At 34.1% G+C, this 24,469-nt stretch overlaps 4 protein-coding genes and 1 pseudogene across 4 annotated transcripts; 3 read left to right on the plus strand and 2 right to left on the minus strand.

Moving 5' to 3' along the window:
• The first annotated feature begins 3,693 nt into the window (after positions 1 to 3,693).
• LOC140867591 (uncharacterized) lies at positions 3,694 to 4,590 on the plus strand (annotated as a pseudogene).
• An 8,934-nt stretch (positions 4,591 to 13,524) lies between these two features.
• LOC140867706 (WAT1-related protein At1g68170-like) lies at positions 13,525 to 14,190 on the minus strand. The gene is made up of 3 exons (XM_073272754.1): positions 14,077 to 14,190; positions 13,830 to 13,981; positions 13,525 to 13,750 (listed from the first exon to the last, which is right to left on the minus strand). Exons 1-3 carry the CDS (start codon positions 14,188 to 14,190, stop codon positions 13,525 to 13,527), a joined length of 492 nt encoding a protein of 163 aa, XP_073128855.1.
• A 2,017-nt stretch (positions 14,191 to 16,207) lies between these two features.
• LOC140863272 (uncharacterized) lies at positions 16,208 to 18,058 on the minus strand. Its single transcript, XM_073266582.1, has 3 exons — positions 17,746 to 18,058; positions 16,929 to 17,356; positions 16,208 to 16,825 (listed from the first exon to the last, which is right to left on the minus strand). The coding sequence occupies exons 1-3, from the start codon at positions 17,908 to 17,910 to the stop codon at positions 16,387 to 16,389; spliced, it is 1,032 nt and encodes a 343-aa protein (XP_073122683.1). The 5' UTR covers positions 17,911 to 18,058; the 3' UTR covers positions 16,208 to 16,386.
• A 435-nt stretch (positions 18,059 to 18,493) lies between these two features.
• Positions 18,494 to 19,187, plus strand: LOC140867424 (uncharacterized). The gene has a single exon (XM_073272496.1). It carries the CDS (start codon positions 18,621 to 18,623, stop codon positions 19,083 to 19,085), a length of 465 nt encoding a protein of 154 aa, XP_073128597.1. The 5' UTR covers positions 18,494 to 18,620; the 3' UTR covers positions 19,086 to 19,187.
• Positions 19,188 to 21,192: 2,005 nt separating this feature from the next.
• LOC140866854 (uncharacterized) lies at positions 21,193 to 22,284 on the plus strand. Its single transcript, XM_073271913.1, has one exon. It carries the CDS (start codon positions 21,230 to 21,232, stop codon positions 22,034 to 22,036), a length of 807 nt encoding a protein of 268 aa, XP_073128014.1. The 5' UTR covers positions 21,193 to 21,229; the 3' UTR covers positions 22,037 to 22,284.
• Positions 22,285 to 24,469: the final 2,185 nt, after the last annotated feature.

The following is a 24,469-nucleotide window of genomic DNA, read 5'->3' on the forward strand; positions in this document are numbered from 1 at the left end:
TAGAGTCTAGAGGTCAGATGGAACCTAGTGTAGACACTTTCATAAATTTTTGATTTTATTGAATTGAGTTCCTCTAGAGTAATTGTTTTCTAGATTTGAATGTCTATTCAATTACTTGATTAATAACTGAATTATAATATTTATTTGAAATTTGGCACTCTGGAGAGAGATTTTGAATAGGACCAATAGAAATAATACTGTTAATTGTTTATATAGCTCGAGAGAGGATATAATTTTAACAGAGCTTTAAAAAGAACATTGTTTTGCATAGATCACTACAAGTAGATTTTTAATAGGGATATTGGAATTAAATTATAGTTGATATAATCTATTTGTTGCTCGGAATAGGGAAATAGAATAATCTAAGTGTTCTTGGCTATTGATTGAATGAAATTCATGAAAATAAATTATTTAGGAGTGATTGTTGTTGAAACCAAGTGAAATCTAAACCACTAGACCATTTTTTCTCTGATTGATATTTCTTTTAGAATTGTGAGCGTGCTAAAAATTCCTTTGCTTATTTTTATTTTGCTGCAAATCTTCTAAAAATTAATTTTTTAAATAAAATAAGGACTATTTTAATTACAAGCATTGAATATTTTTAATTTACTCCTCGTGGAAACGATACTCTTTTTATCACTATATTAAAACTTGACACCGTGCACTTGCGGGCACAAATATCGCAAAAAGTTTTTTAGCGTCGTTGCAGGGAGTAATTTTTGATTTTGTTTAGTCTTGTTATCAATTATTCTAAGTTTTAATTTAGAGTTTTAATTTATTTTAGTTTAAGTTTTTAATTGATTTCTGTTGTTCTTCATTGCAGTTTATGAGAAGATCTCAAAGCGGAATTCTTTACTTTTTGATCCAGAAATCGAACGAACTGCACGTGCTTTGAGAAGAGCTAGAAGATAAGAACAACAAAATATGGCTGAAGAAAATCAAGCTCCCTTGGTGCCAATCAGATATCACTTTCGGCTGACGATCGAGGTTCACTATTCTGGAATCGCTCGAGGGACGATAAATGCAAACAATTTTGAACTGAAGTTGGCTTTGATTAACATGGTTCAACAGAACCAGTTTAATGGAAGTAAAACTGCTGATCATCATCTACACCTGCGTAGGGCTGGGATACCTAACTAAAATACCAACTTTTCGAGATACCGTACCGAAATTTTATCGATTTTTAGACATTTTTTTGGTATATCGAATTTTTTTCAGTATCTATACGGTATCAATATGGATTTTTTTTCATACCAAAATTTCGAAATTTCGATATCGGTATTTGTATGAATTTTTTTCATACCAATATTTTAGATACGGTATACCGAAAATCCACCTCTACACCTGCGCACCTTCTTGGAGATTACTGATACGGTAAAGATGAATGGTGTGCCTGAGTATATTATACATTTACGCTTGTTTTTTTTTTTTTCTCAAGGATCATGCACGAAGCTGGTTGCAGTTGTTGCTGCCGCTAGCCAAGCATCACTGCTTGGGAGGATATGGCGGTTAAATTTTTAGCGAAATATTTTCCACCTGCCAAGTCCAACCAGCTAAAAATAGAGATTAGCACCTTTCATCAGCATGATTTACTTGATTCTAGCTCGGCCCCTGGCTGGAGTTTCGGTTGTTATTGAAGGATCTCATCCTCCAAAATAAATTAATTATCTCAATCGTAATGGCTACGAGAAGCTGACGATGTTTCATGTTAAAAATCCAACCACAGTGAGAATATGGAGAACGGTTTGTTCGATCCTATCCCATGGGCATTACCTCATGGGGTAGGTGGAACTCTTTCATTGGTCCAATCATGGAGGCCTCACAATAATTATGTGGGGCCGACATAATTTGACTAATCATGTATTTCTATGTATCACATAGGGTAAAACCCATGGGGTAGGATGAAATGTTCAATGAGAACATTAGCTGGGAGCAAAAGATGAATGCGTTGACTCATATTCGGACCACCCCGACAAACTCGCCGCCACTTCATTCCCAGCTATTCATAGCCCACAAATACCCTGCTATCTCAACTGGGACTACCCACCTTATCTCCTTTGCCACCAATCCTCCGCCTCCTTGCCTCCGCCGCTGCTGAAATGGGTCATCTCTCGTTTCTTTGAAAGGATATCGAGACCGGGGATTCACCAGACTTCGTGGCGCTCCAGATGCCCCTTTCAACTCCCCCCACCGCTGGTCCTGGCCAAGGGAGTGGAGGAAGCACGGTGGAGCGAGGAAGAAAAAAGAGAATATGTGTGGAAAAGATTCACTAGGAAACGCCTCGGGAGTAATGTCAACCCCTGGATTCCCATTCTTTTACGTAATATGTTGTTGTTCTTTGTTGTGGGATCCCATTCCATATGATGGATGACACCTCGCCATATATGTGTTTCTTGGCTTTCTGATCAAATATATGTATGTGCTATATATGATTTTATTATCTCTTTCTATCCTATTGATCGACATGTATGATCCAAAGGGCTCTCTCTCTTTATCATCTGCGGTTTAATTGTAATTATGTTTCGATTGTTCTCAAATCTTAAAAAGAAAAATGGTTGCAATTTGCAGTGTGAGCAGTGACATTGTATTTTACTAGCTATAGGGGAGAAAAAGAAAATGGAAACACAAAAGAGGATTAAAATATTGATTTAAATCGTGAATGAATGGCGCTAATCGCGCAAGATTTTCACGAAGCCCAAGAAAGAACCAGCGTGAAGTTGTTGACAAAGTGCAAAAAAGTCATTTCGCCGGTCAAACCAGAACCTATATAATATACGTTTGGTGTGACCTTCAATATTATTAAATAATAATATTTGCAGGGGGCATGTCTTGTGCACTCAGTGCTCTATAATTCATGTCCCACCCACTCCTCAATCCACGCATAATGAACCGGCAAAATCCTTCCACATTTCTCATCCTTTTTTTGTTTAATTTTTATTTCCCTGCTTTGGTCAAGAGACTATGCTTGGATTATACATAACCTACCTTGAAATATTTATTATTATTATTGTTTAGTGTAAATTTCTTGAATATACTCTAACAAAGAATACCGCGCGCGGGACACAACAACTATTTGGCCTTCATACATAATACAATTTGGGTTTATAAATTATATTGCATTATGCTAGTACACTAACTGGAAATTTTTTTAGCATATTTGTAACATATTATGAGAAGAAATTACAATGTTTTAAAAACACCTACCATGATCTTCAAAAAGTAATATAAACAAACTTGAAACATTATTGCCTGTAGGATTCAGTATGGAGGGCGAGAGTAATGCCAACAGCCAATGCATATAAATGGGAATTAATTTTAGCATAACACTTACTAATATCTCATGTAATTTTTCGATAACTCTATAATTCATCCGAAACTATTGTCTTGATTATATTTGGATTGAAGTTTTATGAAATATACACCCATTCCTTTACTCAATTAAAAAACGCATGCAATTTTTATTAAAATGAAAACATATATAATCAATAAATACTACTCTCTATAGGTACCCCGGTTAGCAACAAAAGTAAGTTGAAAATTAAATAAAAAACAACATCCTATCACCCCATTCCCACTAGCCCCAAGAAAGTACTCCATCTCGTAAATCCTCTATATAAACCTCTCTATATAAAGAGAGAAAGAAGCATGAGAGTACTCCCACAACATTATACAAGCTAGCTATCTTTCGATCCAATGGCTTCCTTTTCAGCCAAACATCTGCTTCCCTTCCTCCTCCTCACCCTCTTATCCTCACTGCATTTCACTCATGCACGAGACAGCTACCAACAACAATGTTCTTGATCCACACGAAGAACATCCCCTGAGCAATCAGCAACAACAAGAACCCGATTTCCTCCCCGAAAACGAGAATGGCTACGGCCAAGAATCCACCAAACTCCCTCCTTCCTCCGCCGCCACCACCGTTCCCGGTGACGTGGAATCTACACAACCCCTCAACAAGTACCGCCCCAAGAACTACAATCCCGTAGCCTATGTCACCGAACCAGAAGATACAGGCGACTCCCCTTCGTCTACGAATTACGAAAACAGCAATAACTACCCCAACACACAGCAAGAAGAAGAAGAAGAAGAAGAAGCAGAATACAGAAGCTACCCCACCACCAAAACAGCAAACAACAGAAACAACTACAATAGTAATTACTACGGCGGTGGCAGCAGTTTTAACAGCGACAACAAGTACTTCAACAATGGCGGCGAAACTAACAGGTATCAGCCGCAAGGCATGAGTGATACGAGATCCCTGGAAAGTGGGAAATATTATTATGATGTTAATTCTGAGAAATACAACAGTAACCATCCGTATACGAGATTGAACGGTGGTGTTCGAGCAAGGAATCAACAGTACAGTGACAGTGAAAACACGTTTGAGTTTAACGGTGAAGATTCCATTGGAGGATACCAGAACCAATATGACTTCCAAGACGAAGAAGACACCGGCCTGCCATGAAATTCGAACGACCAACGTGCACTCAAGTTAATTTGGAGATCTCATTTAAAATTGCATGTCCACGTTATCAATTTCAGGATTTCAGGGTTTTTTATTAAAAAAAAATACCATATATATATGTTTAATCGGTAAGAAAACAAAATTACAGTTTTATTTATGCACTGTCTTTTGTGTTCAACTTAATATTCTTTTTATCCTTTGTAATTTCCTAATTAATGTGTGATTGTGTGAAGACATATATATAAGTTGAACTTTGTGTTAATTTTATGCAATTAATCTCCTGTAGAATAACTGGATTAAAATTAAGTATATATCCGTAATTATTATGAATATTAATTTTTAATGTTGCAAAAAAAATTATTTTGACTAACTAGCTAGAATGTTTTAAGTAGGGTAAATTTGCAATCAATACCCAAACCTATTTTCAACTTACATTTTAATATCTAACCCATAAAAATTTATTTTCTACTCCCTGGAAAGAGAATATTTTGTTTAAAAATATCAATTCTACCCTTATCTATTAAAAATCCTCATAAATCACTACAAAAAAAATGTTGAGAGAATGGATAATAAAAACAAAACAAATCCAAATAGTATTTATATAAAAATTCAAATTAAAATTAAAGAACATAAACCATATCATATACATGCTTATGTTGATACAGGAGCAAGTATGTGTTTAGGAAGTAAACATATACTTCCAAATCATTATTGGAAGAAATATGATAAAGGATTAAAAGTCCGAATAGGAGATGTATCAATAATAATGTTTGATACAGTAGCAGAAAAATTAAAAATAGAAATCGAAGAAACAAAATTTGTAATACCCATTATATATCAAATAGAATCAGGAATGGACATTATAATAGGAAATAACTTTTTAAGAAAATATCTCCCTTTTACACAATTTGAAGATCACATAACTTTAAACAAAGGATCATCAATGATTTACATTCCTAAAATACGAACAGCATTTCGTGTAGGAAATGAAGGATTTACGAAGAATTTTCATAAACGAAATACAAATCCAATAGAGCTTAAAATAGAAAATATTTTAACGATTAATCCTGAAAAATAAATCATGAAGAAATTTCATGATATTTATTATGAAAATTCTCAGGACAAAATTAAGAAAATAAAACAATTTATTGCTTCAATAAAACTCAAAGACCCTAATATCACAATTCGTGAAGCACCAAGAAGATGTAACATGGATGATGTAAAAATATTTGAAAAAGAGGTTCAAGAATTATTAAAACTTAAGATAATCATCCCTAGTAAGAGTCCACACTCTTCACCAGCCTTTTATGTCAGTAAAAAAGATACTGATAAGAAAAGAATGGTAATTGATTGTCGGAAAATGAATAAAGCAACAATTATGGACGGATATTATATCCCAAATAAGAATGATTTACTATCCTATATAGGAGAAATGAAATATTTTTCCAATTTAGATTGTAAATCAGGATTCTGGCAAATTCAGCTAGAACCACAAACACAATTACTTACAGCATTCAGTTGTCCAAAAGGACAGTATCAATGGACTGTATTACCTTTCGGACTTAAACAAGCACCAGGAATCTTTCAAAGATATATGGATGAATCTTTTAAATCATATGTAGATTTTTGTTGTGTTTACATGGATGACATATTAATTTATTCAAAAACATTAGAACAACATTATAAAGACCTCATGACAGTGTTAGAAATTTGTCATAAAGATGGAATTATACTTTCTTAAAAGAAAGCACAATTGTTTAAAACAAAAATAAATTATTTAGGATTACAAATAGAAGATGGAAAACATTGTTTACAACAGCATATACTTAAGAAAATCCACGATTTTTCTAGTGAAATCAAGGATAAGGATCAATTAAGAAGATTTTTAGGATTATTAACTTACTCTGGAAATTACATTAAGAAACTTGCAGAAATCAGAAAACTTCTCCAGGTAAAACTTAAACAAGACTACAAGTGGAAATGGTCTAAAGAAGATTGTAAAGATCAAGAAATTTATGTGCATGCAATTTCAAAAGAAATTACACCAAGAGTTATGCAAGATTAATTATCTCAATTAATGTTGGCATTAACTCAAGAAGTTGAAAAGCCAAAGGACAAACCATGAAACTCCCATCATCAATTATCATTATGGACATGATTAAGGACTTTTATGACCATTAAAAGTGTCCTTTCACCTTCTACTAAACCTCACCTATAAATAGAGCAAGGAATTAGATACACCAAACCCAAACTTTGCTCTCTCCATATCTCACAAAATTTAGTATCTATAGTGGTCGAGACTCTGCCTAATTTTTGAATCTGGAGTAGCTTGTGTTCAAAGCAAGTAGTCGATCAAGAGTGCTGTTGAAAGTCCTGATCGAGGTGTCATCCAATTTTGAGTTAGGGTTCTGACCAAAGATCCGATATACTTCAATTTTTGTGGGAATCAGGTAAGTGGGTTATTGTTTCTTTAAGCCATCTTTGTTTCAATTCGATGAAAATCATTGAGTCTTGTTTCTATTGGACTCTTTTTGTTCATTTTGATTCTCTAAGCATTATTCTAAGAAACCATCGAAATCTTTGTTTGGGCTTATTCTTGTTTGAAATCACCAAGTATCCGTTTTAAGTTTTGATCGTACACTGTTTGTTTTATGTCCTTTGACTCCGTATATGTTTCGTTCCACATGAATCCTTTGTTATGCTTCATTTGAAAGTACCTTATGATTCGTTATGCATTCATTTGCTATGCCTTTGTTCAGATTCATTTTGTTCCAAGAATATATTTTGATTTCAAGGATATATCATCGGAATAACACGACAATAATTTTTGGGATAGAAACTCTAATTTTGCTAATTTCCTTGATTTCTTAGGCTTCCAATTCACATGAATATCTTCAAGATTTTCAATTATAAAATATATTTAATAACCCGATTAAATGATCATTCCAATCCATTTTTATTTTCTTAATTTGGAAGACAATGATTTCCAATTTTGAACCTCCTTATACCATATTTTCGAATTATAGTTAGTTAATTTGAAAATGGAATTTTATATTCTCATAATCCTTGATCAAATTCAATCAAGAATTGGGAGATGATTATGGTCATACTCCAAGGAAGATTTGAACTCAATTTAGGCATGAATCAAGGTCATTCAAATCAATATTATTATCCTACCAAATTAGTCTCCCTTAGGCACCTATATAAATCACTTTTATAGATGAAAGAAAGCACACCAAGCAACAATTTTACCCAAAATTTCGAGCAAGCCCCATCCTATTCCTCAAGCTCACTTTCGAGAACATGGCAAACCAAGCCAACGCATTTAGGGGTCTCGAAAATGAAATTGAGCAACTCAAGAGTACTATCGCGAGTTTGCTCCGTGACAAGGATGAGTTGAAGGAGGCTAGGGACAAATTTCAAAGAGAAGCGAGCCAACTCGCTTTTGATAAAAGATTTGCGGAAAAACAACTCAAGGATTACAAGGAAGAGTTGCAAGAGGCGCAAAAGTATGGACTCCAAATGTTGACAACTGCTGAAGCGTGGTGTGATCATTATAAGATCGCAAAACAATTAAAAGATCAACTCCAACAGGAATTTAATGCATACAGACAATCAATGGAAAACCAGGTGAATCAATTGGGAGTTGATAGCCAAAATTTGGCTACTCAAGTTGTCAATTTACAAGGCCAAATGGAGAACTTGCAGCAGTTAGTGAATGCACGAGTGAAGGAGCAAATGAAGAACCTATAGATGGAGAAATCGTAGATTAGGATGTCATCGATATTCTATTTTTCGTTAGATTGTACTCCAACCTTTCCTTTTGAATTATATGAAAATTAATAAATTTTGTTTTGATATATCATTGAAACCTATTTTTAGATAAAACATATCTAATTTAGCAAATCATGGAGGAATTCTTGAAATACATTAGTTGGAGACCACGATTTAAGTTTCGAGGACGAAACTTCAAATAAGGAGGGTGGAATGTAAAGATCAAGAAATTTATGTGCATGCAATTTCAAAAGAAATTATACCAAGAGTTATGTAAGATTAATTATCTCAATTAATGTTGGCATTAACTCAAGAAGTTGGAAAGCCAAAGGACAAACCATGAAACTCCCATCATCAATTATCATTATGGACATGATTAAGGACTTTTATGACCATTAAGAGTGTCCTTTCACCTTCTACTAAACCTCACCTATAAATAGAGCAAGGAATTAGATACACCAAACCCAAACTTTGCTCTCTCCATATCTCACAAAATTTAGTATCTATAGTGGTCGAAACTCTGCCTAATTTTTGAATCTGGAGTAGCTTGTGTTCAAAGCAAGTAGTCGAGCAAGAGTGCTGTTGAAAGTCCTGATCGAGGTGTCATCCAATTTTGAGTTAGGGTTCTGACCAAAGATCCAATATACTTCAATTTTTATGGGAATCAGGTAAGTGGGTTATTGTTTCTTTAAGCCATCTTTGTTTCAATTCGATGGAAATCATTGAGTCTTGTTTCTATTGGACTCTTTTTGTTCATTTTGATTCTCTAAGCATTATTCTAAGAAACCATCGAAATCTTTGTTTGGGCTTATTCTTGTTTGAAATCACCAAGTATCCGTTTCAAGTTTTGATCGTACACTGTTTGTTTTATGTCCTTTGACTCCGTATATGTTTCGTTCCACATGAATCCTTTGTTATGCTTCATTTGGAAGTACCTTATGATTCGTTATGCATTCCTTTGCTATGCCTTTGTTCAGATTCATTTTGTTCTTTTCGTTCCAATTGATACCCATGTGATATGTTCGTTTGTTATGATTCTGATTTGAATAATGGCGCATTGGGAAAAGCCTGTGAGGGAAAAGGCCCCAGAGGGAGCTCATGCATGGGAAAAAGCCCCAGAGGGAACCCAAAACCAGTAAAAGCTCATGGTCATTATGAAAAGATATGAATAAATATCTTTTTAAAAGAATGATGTTCCTGTTTTGAAAACTCGATCGTACATTTCTCGTTTCATGTCCTTTGATTTCGTTTCATGTTTTGTTCTGTACGATTTCTCTGTTATGCAATGAGATCTTGAAATGCACTGTTAGGATTCAAATTAAGAAATGGTAAGAAAATTCTGAAAACATGATATGATAAGGCCCTGATGCGGTGGGTTATAATAACCGTTTAAGGCCTCGTCCCCTTAGAGGAGTAACAATTAGAGACTGATCAGTAGCCAGAATTAACGAGATGAATAACAGTTCTATGTCTAAGTTATGCTTAAGTTATGATTTGTCTTGATGCTTTGTTTCGAATTCTGTTTGTCTTATATCTTGACTCCTGTTGCGACATGTTCTGGAACATGTCTTCTTTTGAATTCGTATCATGTATATATATTCGATATTTTTGTGTACGATTGGCCCCCACTTGATGAGTGTTTCCCAAAACACTCACCCCCCTTACTTTCCTCCCCAGATATGGGCGAAGATCAGTTGGAAGATGATGAACAACACGCATTTTGGGGTTGGTGATCAAGTTCAAGATATGAAAATTCAAGAATTTATTTCAGTTTTATTTCTTACTACGTTATTACTTCCGCACTTGTGTTCTTCACTGTAAAAACAGTTATGGTTTATGAAATAGACTGGTTTTTGGCAAGAATTGTACTACGAGGCTTGTTGTTTCAATTTTAAATTGTTAAACAACGTCGATGTCAAGATTAAAATCAAGAGCATGTGTTCAAAATTCGAGTTCAAATAGCTTTGGCTGCTTGAGCTATTTTGGTGAAGGTATTATCTTTAGGGGCGGAGTCAGGATTGAAAATACTTGGGCCTGGCTCTGTCCCACGTTAAACAATATATATGTATGAAAAGTCAGTTAAAATCGAACCGAATTTTCTAAAATCAAAATAACCCTTTTTAAAATAAAACGAAAAGATCGAACTTTACTATGAAGACCAAAAAATCAAACAAAAAGAATCTATTATTTTGATCAGTAACCAAATTAAACAATCTCGATCTTTTAGATTTTTTTTAAAAAAAATCAAGTTCTACTTCAAAAATTGTAGTTAAAAATTAAATTATATAAATTTAAATTATTTATTAAAAACTATATTTTCAAATCTAGTTCTATTGTTCAATAAATTTTTATTAGAAAATTTAATAATATTAATTTATATATATATTAGGTTTGTTCAGTAAACTAAAATATTGTTTAAAAATCTGAAACCAAAGCGACCTAACTAATATATTTAAAAACTAAAATCGAACTTCTGAATAAAGTGAACCGATTTTTCAGATGAATTCAACTCGGTAGGTTATTTCGATTGAAATTGATATTTTCTGTTCACCCCAAACTGTAATTGATGTCTGCCCCTAATATACTCTTTCAGTTTTAAAAAAAAACTTTTAAATTTTTATTTTTTTCATTTCCTGAAATACCTAACTAGAAAATTTCAATCATCCCAAAAATTTATAACAAACTGTCATTTTTCAAATCTCATAATTATTGAATTTTAAGTTATTCTTACTAAAAAAATCGCAATACAAACTCAATAATAATTGCAAAATCAATAATTCTCAAATATTTCAATTTTCAACCAATTGGTTATTTTTTAAAAAAAATTTCGCAATAATAGTTTTTATGGTACTGCCTTGGGCACTGGGCACTGCCTAGGCGGTTTACCCATATAATAAAAAAACTTTTAATTTTTTAAATAATAAAAAAAAAATAAAAAGAAGAAAAAAGGCCACAAAACCACAATCAAAAGAGAGAAGAAACAAAACAAAACAAAACAAAAGTGGAAAAAAACAAAGAAAAGCCGTCGTGAACTTGTCAATGTTCAACCTTCTTGCTGCCTCCCCAACTATTGAGTATTGACTATATTAGTATATATATTTTACTATATTATTAAAATTTTAAAAGAATTTTATACAAAAAAACTGAAAAAACATAAGACATAAAAATTATTTTTCACAATAAAACTCATGATTTTAATTTTTTTAAAAAAAAAACCGCCTAGACCCCCCGCCAGAGCTTATGATGCTGCACTTTTATGGCAATGAATGAAATTTAACAATTAAATCCATTCATATAGCTCCGATCCTTCTTGCAAATCCAATGCAAAAACATATTATAATATCTCAATTTAATCTCATTAAATCCTGCAATATAAAAAACTAGATAAATATACAAACTAATCTAATTCAGTGCCTAAACCGAATATCAAGAAACAAAATCAGATTTGAAATCCGATTTAATAACTGATATGGTTTTTATTTCATCATCACTCATGAGAAAATTAAATCATAAAAGTTATTGTGAATAATTAGGGATGACAATGGGGCGGGTTTGGGCAAACCCTAGACCCGCCCCGCCCCATGGACCCTATGGATTTAATCCGGATTAGACCCGTTGGATCCGTCAAATTAAATATAATTTAAATTTTATTAAATAAAAAATTTAAAAAGTAAAAAATTAACAATTCATCATTAAATTTATTTTTAAAATTTATATTAATAATATTTAGGACAAAAAAATATTCCTACAAGTTAAAATATATCATTTTTTATTTAATTAATAATTAATAACAAAAGAAAAATCATAATAATATATTTTCATATTAAAAATATCATAATATATTTAAATTATTTAAATTCAAAAATATTATAAACTCAAATTAGGGATAAAATATTGATTATGTAATATAAATAATATAATTATATATTATTAATATATATACATGTATATTTTATATTTATATTAAAGTATATTTAATATATATATATTTTTGGCGGGGCAGGTCCGGCCAAACCCGGGACCCGCCCCGGTCCCGCATGTGGACACGTTTGGCCGGGTCTAAATCCGCTCCGCCAGGTCGGATTCAACGCGGGGTCGGATTTAGACTCGACCCATTGTCTTTCCTATAAATAATCAGACTATGAAAATAAAATATGAAATATAAGTTTTATAACTCTTAAACTAAATCATTTAGCAAAACATACACATAAACATTCATCAACATAAATATACAAAACAAGTTTCGTCAAAAAAATATATATATACAAAACAAGTGGCATCTTACAAAAGTAATAGGAAAATTACTGGAGATGATGTCAATCTCAAAACCATACCTCATACTCCAACCACATATTTATCATTATAATAAATACAATAAAAAATGGAACATGACCGTAATAGTTTTAAATAAAATATAATAAATCAATATAGAGTATATTTAAACAAACATTTTGTTTAACTTCCCTCAAAAGAAGGAAGTGGTGAACGTGTGATTGGGAGCATGATATATATCCTCCACCACTTAAACGTTTGTTTAATATGCTTTTGACTTTTTACAAAGGCTCGGAAGTCAAACTTTGATCAACCCATATTCAAATGACCATGTGGCAGCAGCCGACCAAAAGTCCATTAATAACATTATAGGCCTTGTGCTCGCCATCGCCTCCTGTGTCTCAAACTCGCTTTCATTGATTACTAAGGTAAACATATTGGAATTAACAAGGACTCGAGCAGCATGAAATGTCATTGTACACAATGTTGGTCAAAATATATGGCAGTTTCTCACGAGTTATCAAACAAAATAAGTTATAAAGATCGGTTTCGACTGTAGGCCAAGGTGAGTGAGAAGTACCCTTGCCATTTTTCAAGCACGGCTATGATTTTGTTGGTGGGATCGATTCGAGTAAAGATATGCATGACACAAGAAATGATATATGGTTATGGAAATGTATAAAATATAGCCACAAATGTTTTTTAAAAGAAATGTAGTGATATCGTCTAAAGATTGTGTTATTCCAGGAAACTTGTCAATTTGGTAACTGGTGAGTAGGTCAACTAATAGTCTCTTTTATGTGACTTTTGTGACTCAGTATATGGTGTGAAGTATTGTTTTGTACGTTCATGTTCGTTATTCTGAAGGAGGTCTTGTAAATCAGAAAACAAGACGATTTTTGAGAACTTGTTTTGTCTAAATAAGAACACAAGAGTGTGTTTAATCAATGAAGCTTTCCAATTCCACACCTTGGCGAAACTTGCATGATTTCAGTGGTTGTTTGAGATTCTTAGACCGCCTCTAAATCTGTATCTTTATCCGAAACTTGCATGATTTCAGTGGTTGGTACAAAATTTGGCGCCACAGACTTGATGCCACCACCATTACAATCGATATCACCCTCTACGATTTGTTCCTCACTCGATGGAGTGAGTCTACACACTACCTTGATTTCCTTGCTTTTATCCCTCAAAACGCAGTACAAACCACAAATGATTACTGCCGCTCCAAGCACGCTGAATTGCATGAAGATTAATGGTGATTTTGGTGATTTTATATTTATTAAACTTGAAAGAGATCAATGAATTAAATTACCATCCTAAGTGTAACTTCTCGTCAAGAAACAGAGAGGAAGAAATTGCTACTAGTACTAGCAATAGTGGATTGAAAACGGAGACGAACAATGGCTCCCTCATTTTCAAGCATGACATCACCAAAACCGACATTATTCCAGAACCCACGATTCCCTACAAACAAAAATTGTACGAATATATATATATAGACACACACACACATTAAATTTTATATGTTATATTTAAAGATGCACAACATTATTAATTACCATGTAAGCTACGTTGAGGAGCCTGAGGTTCCATCCGAGTTTCCATTGGCTCCAATCCTTTTCCGTGGAGAGTGCATAAGCCACAGCTTGAATCGATCCCACCAACAAAATCATAGTCGTGCTTGAAAAATGGCAAGGGTACTTCTCTCTCACCTTGGCCTGCAGTCGAAACCGATCTTTATAACTTATTTGTTTGATATATAACTCGAGAGCAACTGCCATATATTTTGACCAACATTGTGTACGAAGACATTGCATGCTGCTCGAGTCCTTGTTAATTCCAATATGTTTACTTGAGTAATCAAGGAAAGCGAGTTCGAGACACAGGAGGCGATGGCGAGCACAAGGCCTATAATGTTATTAATGGACTTTTGGTGGGCTGCTGCTACGTGGCCATTTGGATGTTTATATGTAGGAAGAAGGTGAATATGAGTTGACCAAAGTTTGACTTCCGAGCCTTTGTAAAAAATCTCAAGCATAGACTAAAAAATACCACTTAAAGGAGATGAATTCGATAAAAAAGAATTATCGAATAAATATTAAGATGGGTCGAATTAAAATAATTAGATATTTAGGTTAAGAAAAAAAACAAACGTCTAGAGTCTCTAGACGCTAGACGGTGGGTGACCGCCTATCGCCTATCGCTTTTTAGAACATTAATTTTATTAATAGATTGAGTTAAATATTATTGTTCTACCAATCATATAACAATTAATTGTGAATTTAATTCATATAATTGTTTATTGTTGAAATAATCGAATAGTAGAATAACGAAATAATATTTTTTGTGTATTTTTTAAAAAAATTAAATTAATAATTTAATTAATTCATATTTATAATTATATAATTAGAACAAATACTATAATAAGACATAATGTGACAATCTCCAAACATTTTATTAATAATAATTCGATATTAATATTCGATGCATATTATGATACTCTCCTCTTCCTATCCGACGAAATTCTGAACACTCAGGATCCCGAAATCTGTCGAGTACAGGATGAGGGAAAAAAAATTTCTTCATTATTTTCGGGACGGGAATTGGGTAAAATCACGGATGAGTCCCTTTCATATTTCATCCCTATTTTGTTTCGTATTATAAAAATAAAATTTATAAAGACCAAAATGATAAATTCTATATTTCAATTTCCAAAAAAATAAAATTTTTATATAAAAGAACACACTCGAGTCCAATTCAACTCCACTCATTCATAGAAAGAAAACATTGGCCTCAACTGACAGTGTAGATTTAGATAAATCTCATGTAGAAAACCATAGTGCTTCCTTTATAAAGCAAAATCATTGCCATTTTATCATTGGCATTTTCGCCTTAACCAGCAACACCGCTTGATACAAGGAAACATTGTCACATATCCCCAGTCTATTCATGTCATCAAGAAATCTTAGCATATTTTTCTGTGTAATTCTACTTCTTCATATGTTCCGCTCTCAGATGAAAGATTTCATTGCTTCACTTTTACTAATTGGTCGAATCTTTCCACAGAATGAAAAATTTCAAATTAATTCAATTAACAAGTATACAAACATATAAATCAAGAACGATATCTGAACTACTAGTTTTAACTGCATCAATTCAGCATCTTCGCGAACTTTTCTTCTGTCCCAAAAACATCTAACATTCTATTACAAGTTTTCGTATCTGGAATGCATCCATCGGCCTCCATATCATCAGCAAAAGATTCAAAGGTTCTCGCCTCAAAAGATAAGGCACGCCCCTACTAACCCAAGGGTTCACACGTGCTCCTTCATCGTCCCAAAAACTCTTCACAATTTCATGCATCGTGCCGATGCTAACATAGGCCCTCAAAACAGAGAGCAATAAATTTGGAGTGATCTTACACTTCTCTGTCAAGTTCTCTTAACAAGATCCAGGCAGTTGACATGTTTACTCATTCTTTCGATATTCTTCTATTACCAGGCAGCCCCCTACAGGGCTTGTATTTTGGATGTAAGATTACGGAGGAACAAAAAAACTTAATGATACTATCTCTGTACTCATGCAACAGAGAAAAAAAGTGATATAGCTAGACAGATTTCACAGTCCATAGTAGGTTTGAGGTATCTTAAAATCTGGTGCTAATTTCAAGTTATCAGTATGCTGAATACATTTGACACCACATATTGAATATTTATCGAGTGAATCAAGATTTTCGACTAAACTATGTAGCTTTGATTACAATCTCTCAAGTTGAATTCAAAGACTAGCAACACACTGATAGATGTAACAAAAAAACATATGCAACCGGATGGGCAGTTTTGAGCTCTATACAGTATTACACCCAGTAACTAAGGAGAAAGCAGTTTCTTGATGCCGGATTTCTGCTCGGCAGTCAACTTAATCGGAAATTTTATGTTGAACTTGATCCTCAGATCACCCCTTTTCGAGGGCTCTCTGGAAATCGGCATTCCTTCTCCACGCACCACCTCTTCATAGCCTGGATGAACAACATTATTTATAGGTATACTCAAGTTCCTCCCATCCAACGTGGTTAATTGGACTGTGTAGCCTGTTAATGCTTCAGAAAGAGAAATTTTCTGTGTGACAAGAAGATCATTGCCATCCCTTGTGAAAACGCTGTGTGGCTTCTCGTCAATTACAAATACCAAATCTGAAGGAATCACGTTTGGTTCTTCGTTCCCTTTATCTGGGAATGTGATCTTTGTTCCCTTTTTCCAGCCAGGTTTGATGTCAATTGTCAAAATCTCTTGAACCGGTAAAGTCTTCCTGTCCAAACAGAGCAAGAATCGTAAGATATCCAACAAGCAAGCACGGTAAACGAAGAGCAAAGTAAAAGACTTAAATGGACACTAGCAATCTAACTACATACCCGCTGGCATCGGCAATTTCTCTGGAAATTTTCATCTTCTTCTTAGCTCCTTTGTAGAGCTCTTCCAAGCTGCAAGGTAAAAGCCGTTCAATAGGTGCCGCCTTTCTAGGACCTGAACTCATGGTTCTGCTGTCTCTTCCAAAGGAGCTAAAGATATCGTCTCCAAACATGGAACTAGAAAAGTTCAAGCCACCACCTCTCACTCCATTGCCATTTCCCATGCCTCCAAATTGGGCCGAGTTGCCGAAAAACTCTGCAAAGATGTCATTGGCGTTTCTGGGGTTGAATCTAAACACATTGGGTCCGTCCCCAGTCCGGAAATAAGTTGCCCCATCAGGCCCACCAGCATCCGGAGGGGGCACCTGACCTTTCAGTCCCTCCTCCCCGTACTGATCATAGATTGCCCTCTTCTGGGAATCACTTAGAACCTGAACAAACAATTAGAATATAACATTCAGGATCCCCCATACTAAAAACATAGCGCCACCAACAAATTATGGCCACAAATTTATTAACATCTAAAATTCCACGATTATTAAACAATAAATAAATAAATAAATCACATCTCTAACTAAATTAAGATAACTTCCTAAAAACTACTTCTACACAATAAAAGTTCCAGGTTCGTAAATAAATTAAAAAAAACATAACGATGAATGAAAAAAGTTTCCTCCTCACACAAATGATCATTCTAGCATCAAAGTTCGTGTAAAAACTGATAAATCTCAACAAATGGACAGAGATCAACATGCACGTGCATTCATCCTAGCTAGGGGAAACAGATAGAGATCAAGAGGAAAAGAGCTTATAAATATACCTCGTAAGCTTCAGAAATTTCCTTGAATTTAGCCTCGGCCGCCGTCTTATTGTCGGGATTTTTGTCGGGGTGCCACTTCATCGCCAGCTTTCGATAAGCTTTCTTCAACTCATCGTCCGTCGCATTCTTATCAACCTTCAAGACTTTGTAGTAATCCACGCCCATACCTTATAAATTCTTCCTCTGGTAATCTGCTTTAAAAGTGAAGACAATTCGCAGTTGAGAACTTGAGACACAACTTAAAGGGAGAATTCGAATTCGCAAATCTTAAAAGGTGTATATACTGAAATCGATTGAATGAGGAGACGCCTGTGTTTGTATATATATTATCATATTGTATAATGATGATGGCGATGAAGAGATAGGTCTGGGAAGACGTGGAACTTTCCAGATTTCTGTTAGATTCTGATTCGCCTTCTGACGTGGATCTTTTTTTTTTTTTTTTTTTTGTTGGAGATCATTTTGAAAAAGATGAGAATAAATAGTTTGAGATATAAACAAAATATATTTATAAGGAAAATTACATTTCTATAGTACAACCAACAGTTTTTAAAATAGAAATGTAATGGTTCGAAAAAAAAAATGTATTATAACTAATATGGGCATTGCCCAAATAAATGGGCCATTTTTTGAAACAATGGGCCTTCTCAATGTATTAGTTATCAATACTTCATCACTTCTCTATAGGCCCATCAGTTAGGCCCGAAAGTAGTCACTCGATGAACATTGACTTTAAGGATAAGGCGCGTTCGATATTCACCATTTCGTCCAATGACAATGATTGATGAAGATCAATATTCATGGAGTTTGCGGTTAAAATAAATAAATTCCAAGATGAATATGTTTCATGCTAGAGATCCAACCATAGTGAGAATATGGAGAACATTAGGTGGGAGCAAAAGATGAATGCGTTGACTCATATTCTGACCACCCCGACAACCTCGCCGCCACTTCATTCCCAGCTATTCATAGCCACCCAAATACCCTGCTACCTCAACTGGGACTACCCACCTTATCTCCTTTGCCACCAATCCTCCGCCGCCTTTCCTCCGCCGCTGCTGAAATGGGCCATCTCTCGTTTCTTTGAAAGGATATCGAGACCGGGGATTCACCAGACTTCGTGGCGCTCCAGATGCCCCTTTCAACTCCCCCCACCGCTGGTCCTGGCCAAGGGAGTGGAGGAAGCACGGTGGAGCGAGGAAGAAAAGAGAGAATATGTGTGGAAAAGATTCACTAGGAAACGCCTCGGGAGTAATGTCAACCCCTGGATTCCGATTCTTTTACCAAATATGTTGTTGTTCTCTCTTTTGTTGTGGGATCCCATTCCATATGATGGATGACACCTAGCTATCTATATATGTTTCTTGGCTTTTGATCAAATATATATATATATGTGCTATGATTTTAATCTCTTTCATTGTAATTAATTATGTTTCGATTGTTCGCAAATCTTAAAAAAAAAAAAGAATGGTTGCAATTTGCAGTGTGAGCAGTGACATTGTATTTTACTAGCTATAGGGGAGAAAAGGAAAATGGAAACTCAAAAGAGGATTGATCATAGGATTAAAATATTGATTTAAATCGTGACTGAATGGCGCTAATCGCGCAAGATTTTCACGAAGCCCAAGAAAGAACCAACGTGAAGTTGTTGACAAAGTGCAAAAAAGTCATTTGGCCGGTCAAACCAGAACCTATATAATATAACTACACTTCCCACCCTGCTTCGCTCAAGCACCGATAACATTGATTTCAAGGAAATTATTAATATATGTTATATGTTTATTTATCTGCCGTGATTGAGGCGTTGTGGAGGATTTAATGGATTTGAGTTGCAAAGTACTACTGCTTTAATATATAGTCTGTTTGCCAAACAATTAACCCATGAATAATGAATATTCAATTTTAAGAGACATATAATTTCTAGAAATTCAGCTATACTAAAAAAAACCACGATAATAATAAGTGTAAAAAGTTTGGTGTGACCTTCAATATTATTAAATAATAATATTTGCAGGGGACATGCCTTGTGCACTCAGTACTCTATAATTCATGTCCCACCCACTCCTCAATCCACGCATAATGAACCGGCAAAGTCCTTCCACATTTCTCATTATTTTTTGTTTAATTTTTATTTCCTTGATTTGGTCAAGAGACTATGCTTGCATTATACATAACCTACCTTGAAATTATTTATTATTATAGTCTAGTGTAAATTTCGTGAATATACTCTAACAAAGAATACCGCGGGACACATAACGACTACTTGGCCTTCATACATAATACAATCTGGGTTAAATTATATTGCATGATGCTAGTACACTATCAGAACATTTTTTAATTAGCATATTTGTAACATATTATGAGAAGAAATTAAAATGTTTTAAAAGCACCTACCATGATCTTCAAAAAGTAATATAAACAAACTCGAAACATTAGTGCATGTAGGATCCAGTATGGCCAGGGCGAGACTAATGCCAACGTCCAATGCATATAAATGGGAATTTATTTTAGCATAACGCTTACTAAAATCGCATGTAATTGAAGTTTTGAATTCCAAACTAAATGAAATATACACCCATTCCTTTACTCAATAAAAAAACGCATGTAATTTGTTAATAAAATGAAAACATATATAATCAATAAATACAACTCCCTCTAAATATTCAGGGGCAGATCTAAAAATTTTATCAAGGGAGGGCAGCCAAACATAATAAAAGATCATATATAAATATATATATATATATATATATATATAATAATAATAATAATAATAATAATAATAATCATAATCATAATAATAATAATAATCATCATATAACAAAAGTTAAATACAATACTCTCATTTAAATAATATTTTTAGATTTCAAATTTCACTTACAATTTACCCCTTACGACTTGACATTTTCTCAAAATAATTAATATTAACTTCATTCGACAAATTAATATATATATATATATATATATTTATTAAGTATAATTAATTAATATTCATAATAATCTTCTCAGAAATAAAAATTTAAAACTCATTTGTGTTTAGGTTTAAAACATAGTGATTGGGCTACAATTTGTTACAGAATATGAGCCACAAATTTTCGGTCACTTTCCACACATTAACCGATAAAAATTAACTTAAATTTTTTGACCTTTTTTTATATTTCCGTGTTTGATTTCTAATTTATTTTCATAAATTACAATTTTTAAACTATAAAAATATTACTAATTTATAATTTTTAAAAAAAAAAAAATCAAGGTGGGGCAGATGCCCCCCTTCCGCATAAGTGGAGGTACCCCATTAGCAACAAAAGTAAGTTGAAAATTAAATACAAAAAACACCATCCTATCACCCCATTCCCACTAGCCACAAGAAAGTACTCCGATCCATCTCGTAAATCCTCTCTATATAATCCTCTCTATATAAAGAAAGAAAGAATTAAGCATGAGAGTACTCCCACAACATTATACTAGCTAGCTATCTTTCGATCCAATGGCTTCCTTTTCAGCCAAACATTTGCTTCCCTTCCTCCTCCTCCTCCTCCTCACCCTCTTATCCTCACTGCATTTCACTCATGCACGAGACAGCCAACTCTTCAACAAACTCCCCACAGCTACCAACAACAATGTTCTTGATCCACACGAAGAACATCCCCTGAGCAATCAGCAACAACAAGAACCCGATTTCCTCCCCGAAAACGAGAATGGCTACGGCCAAGAATCCACCAAACTCCCTCCTTCCTCCGCCGCCACCACCGTTCCCGGTGACGTGGAATCTAAACAACCCCTCAACAAGTACCGCCCCAAGAACTACAATCCCGTAGCCTATGTCACCGAACCAGAAGATACAGGCGACTCCCCTTCGTCTACGAATTACGAAAACAGCAATAACTACCCCAACACACAGCAAGAAGAAGAAGAAGAAGCAGAATACAGAAGCTACCCCACCACCAAAACAGTAAACAACAGAAACAACTACAATAGTAATTACTACGGCGGTGGCAGCAGTTTTAACAGCGACAACAAGTACTTCAACAATGGCGGCGAAACTAACAGGTATCAGCCGCAAGGCATGAGTGATACGAGATCCCTGGAAAGTGGGAAATATTATTATGATGTTAATTCTGAGAAATACAGCAGCAACCATCCGTATACGAGATTGAACGGTGGTGTTCGAGCAAGGAATCAACAGTACAGTGACAGTGAAAACACGTTTGAGTTTAACGGTGAAGATTCCATTAATGGAGGATACCATAACCAAGATGATTTCCAAGACGAAGAAGACAACGGCCTGCCATGAAATTCGAACGACCAACGTGACTAAAGTCTGGAGATCTCATTTAAAATTGCATGTCCACGTTATCAATTATGGTTTTCAGGATTTTTTTTTTATAAAAAAAAATACCATATATAAATGTTTAATCGGTAAGAAAACAAAATTACAGTTTTATTTATGCACTGTCTTTTTGTGTTCAACTTAATATTCTTTTTAAGTTTTTATCCTTTGTAATTTCCTAATTAATGTGTGAAGACATATATATAAGTTGAACTTTGTGTTAATTTTATGTAAGTTAATCTCCTGTAGAATAACTGGATTAAAATTAAGTATCCATAATTATTATGAATATTAATTGTTAATGTTGCAATTAAATTATGTTGACTAGCTAGCTAGAATGTTTTAAGTATGCATTATTATGATCCGTGAACACTGCTTTTGTAAAGCCTCCCTAGCTGGCCTACCAAAAAGGGAGAAGATTCACATGTATTGTACGTTAATTAAAGGTAATATAAAATGTAAACATAGATAAAGGGTTTTTACAGTTTTTTGTCCGATCCTTTGTATATTAGCTAAATTATCTTGTAGCCCAATGGGACCAATTATCCAAGTCTGGTATCAATCATAATAACCTGCCTCTATCAAATCATAATTATAATAGTAATAATAATATGTCATAAACCCATGTGAAGTTTTATAAATGGAGTACTTCCTATTATTTTTGATCCCATTAAAATATGGAAAGGAAAGTAATAATAAAATTGACCCGTAAATAAATGAAAATTAAGTAAAAGCGTCATCAGGACATTTTTCCCCCGCAGATGACGGGAATGGAATGTGGACATGCAGGCCAATTAACTTTTATTTTCTACACACATTTTGTTATATTAAGCTTCAAGTTTCCATGTCTTTTTTTTACTTTCAAACTACACCCCTAGCTTCTTGCCCTTTTTCTTCGTCTTTCAGCATTTCTTTAATTATTAATTAGTGCGAGCTTAGTCATAAATAATAATCATATCAATATCCGTGGTCCAATATCAATATGATCCCTGTTCTATCATCGTTATTGGAATTATATAAAAATTAAGGGCATTTTAAAGTGTATTTTGTGTAAAGTTAATTTATGTCTCTCTTACTTCTGATCTTCATTGGAGCCTTCCTGAAGTCGATCGATCTGAAAAATATGATGTTCGTCCGATAGTAATCAATCAAGTACTCTGAAATTAGTTCTAAAACTAATGTACTAGTCATTAGCTATGATGGTGCGTATTTTAGAATTAATTTTGAGGATCAAAATAAATTTACATTTTTAAAGCATAATGTATATATATTAAGCATGAATTTTTCCCTGTTTAAAGCGGTCACACCACATTTCACATGTGGCCATTATAATTTAGAATGACACACAATTTACAAGTCTTTTTTTAAAAGGGTCCTTGTCCTGATTTATATTTAATGAGCAAAAAACCAGGATTAATTAATGTAAACAGCGAAAACGAGTTAAAAATTTGCGTTTTGGGTCTACAGAAAATTCGGCATGACCTATTCGTAAATAGGACATCCCAAAAACCTGTACTGCACAACCAGCAATATATACTCGAAAATAGAGTCACAACACCAAATTACAAACCTATAGTCGCACTGGCCAGGACTAGGGATGTAAATAAGACGAACAGTTCGCGAACTGTTCGGGTCTCGGTTCGTTAAAAGCTCGTTCGAGCTCGTTTAATGAGGTTCGTTAAGGCAAACGAACCAAGCTCGAGCTTTACAATATTCGGCTCGTTAGCTCGTGAGCATGCTCGTTAACAGGCTCGTTAACAAGCTCGTAAGTCATCTCTTAGACGAAAAAATAAGTATTGATATTTAATTTATAAATTTACACTTTACTTATGAAAAATATTGAAAAATCTATAAAAATTAATTTATTAGAATAAAATTACAAATTTTAATAATAATATTATATATTTTTTAAATATATAATTTAGTTTTTAATTAATTTAATGAATATTTAAATTTATAGTTTAAATATATTAAGCTCGTTTAGGCTCGATAAAATCTCGAATAAGCTCGTGAGCCATGAATATATTCGTTAAATAAGCTCGGGCTCGGCTCGTTTATAAATGAACCGAGCTTGAACATTCAAAAGCTCGGCTCGGCTCGGCTCGGCTCGGCTCGGCTCGTTTACATCCCTAGCCAGGACTAAACACATGCAGAGCCGGCAATGCTCGATCACACCAACAAATCCAAAACAAAGTAAAACCTATCAATACAGATACACAAGGCATGTCCCCGAAAAATATAAAACTCGCTAATATGATATATACATATATCTGGGAACGCGACTCCACACTCGACTCACTGGGTGCCACTAGATGAGGCTCCACCAGATACGTCAAATCTCCCTGGATAACCTGCTATGGAATCACAAACAACCACAGCATAAAAGAAAACAGAGGT

Source organism: Henckelia pumila, chromosome 4 (assembly GCF_033568475.1).
Source record: "Henckelia pumila isolate YLH828 chromosome 4, ASM3356847v2, whole genome shotgun sequence".
In the NCBI taxonomy this organism is placed as follows: domain Eukaryota; kingdom Viridiplantae; phylum Streptophyta; class Magnoliopsida; order Lamiales; family Gesneriaceae; genus Henckelia; species Henckelia pumila.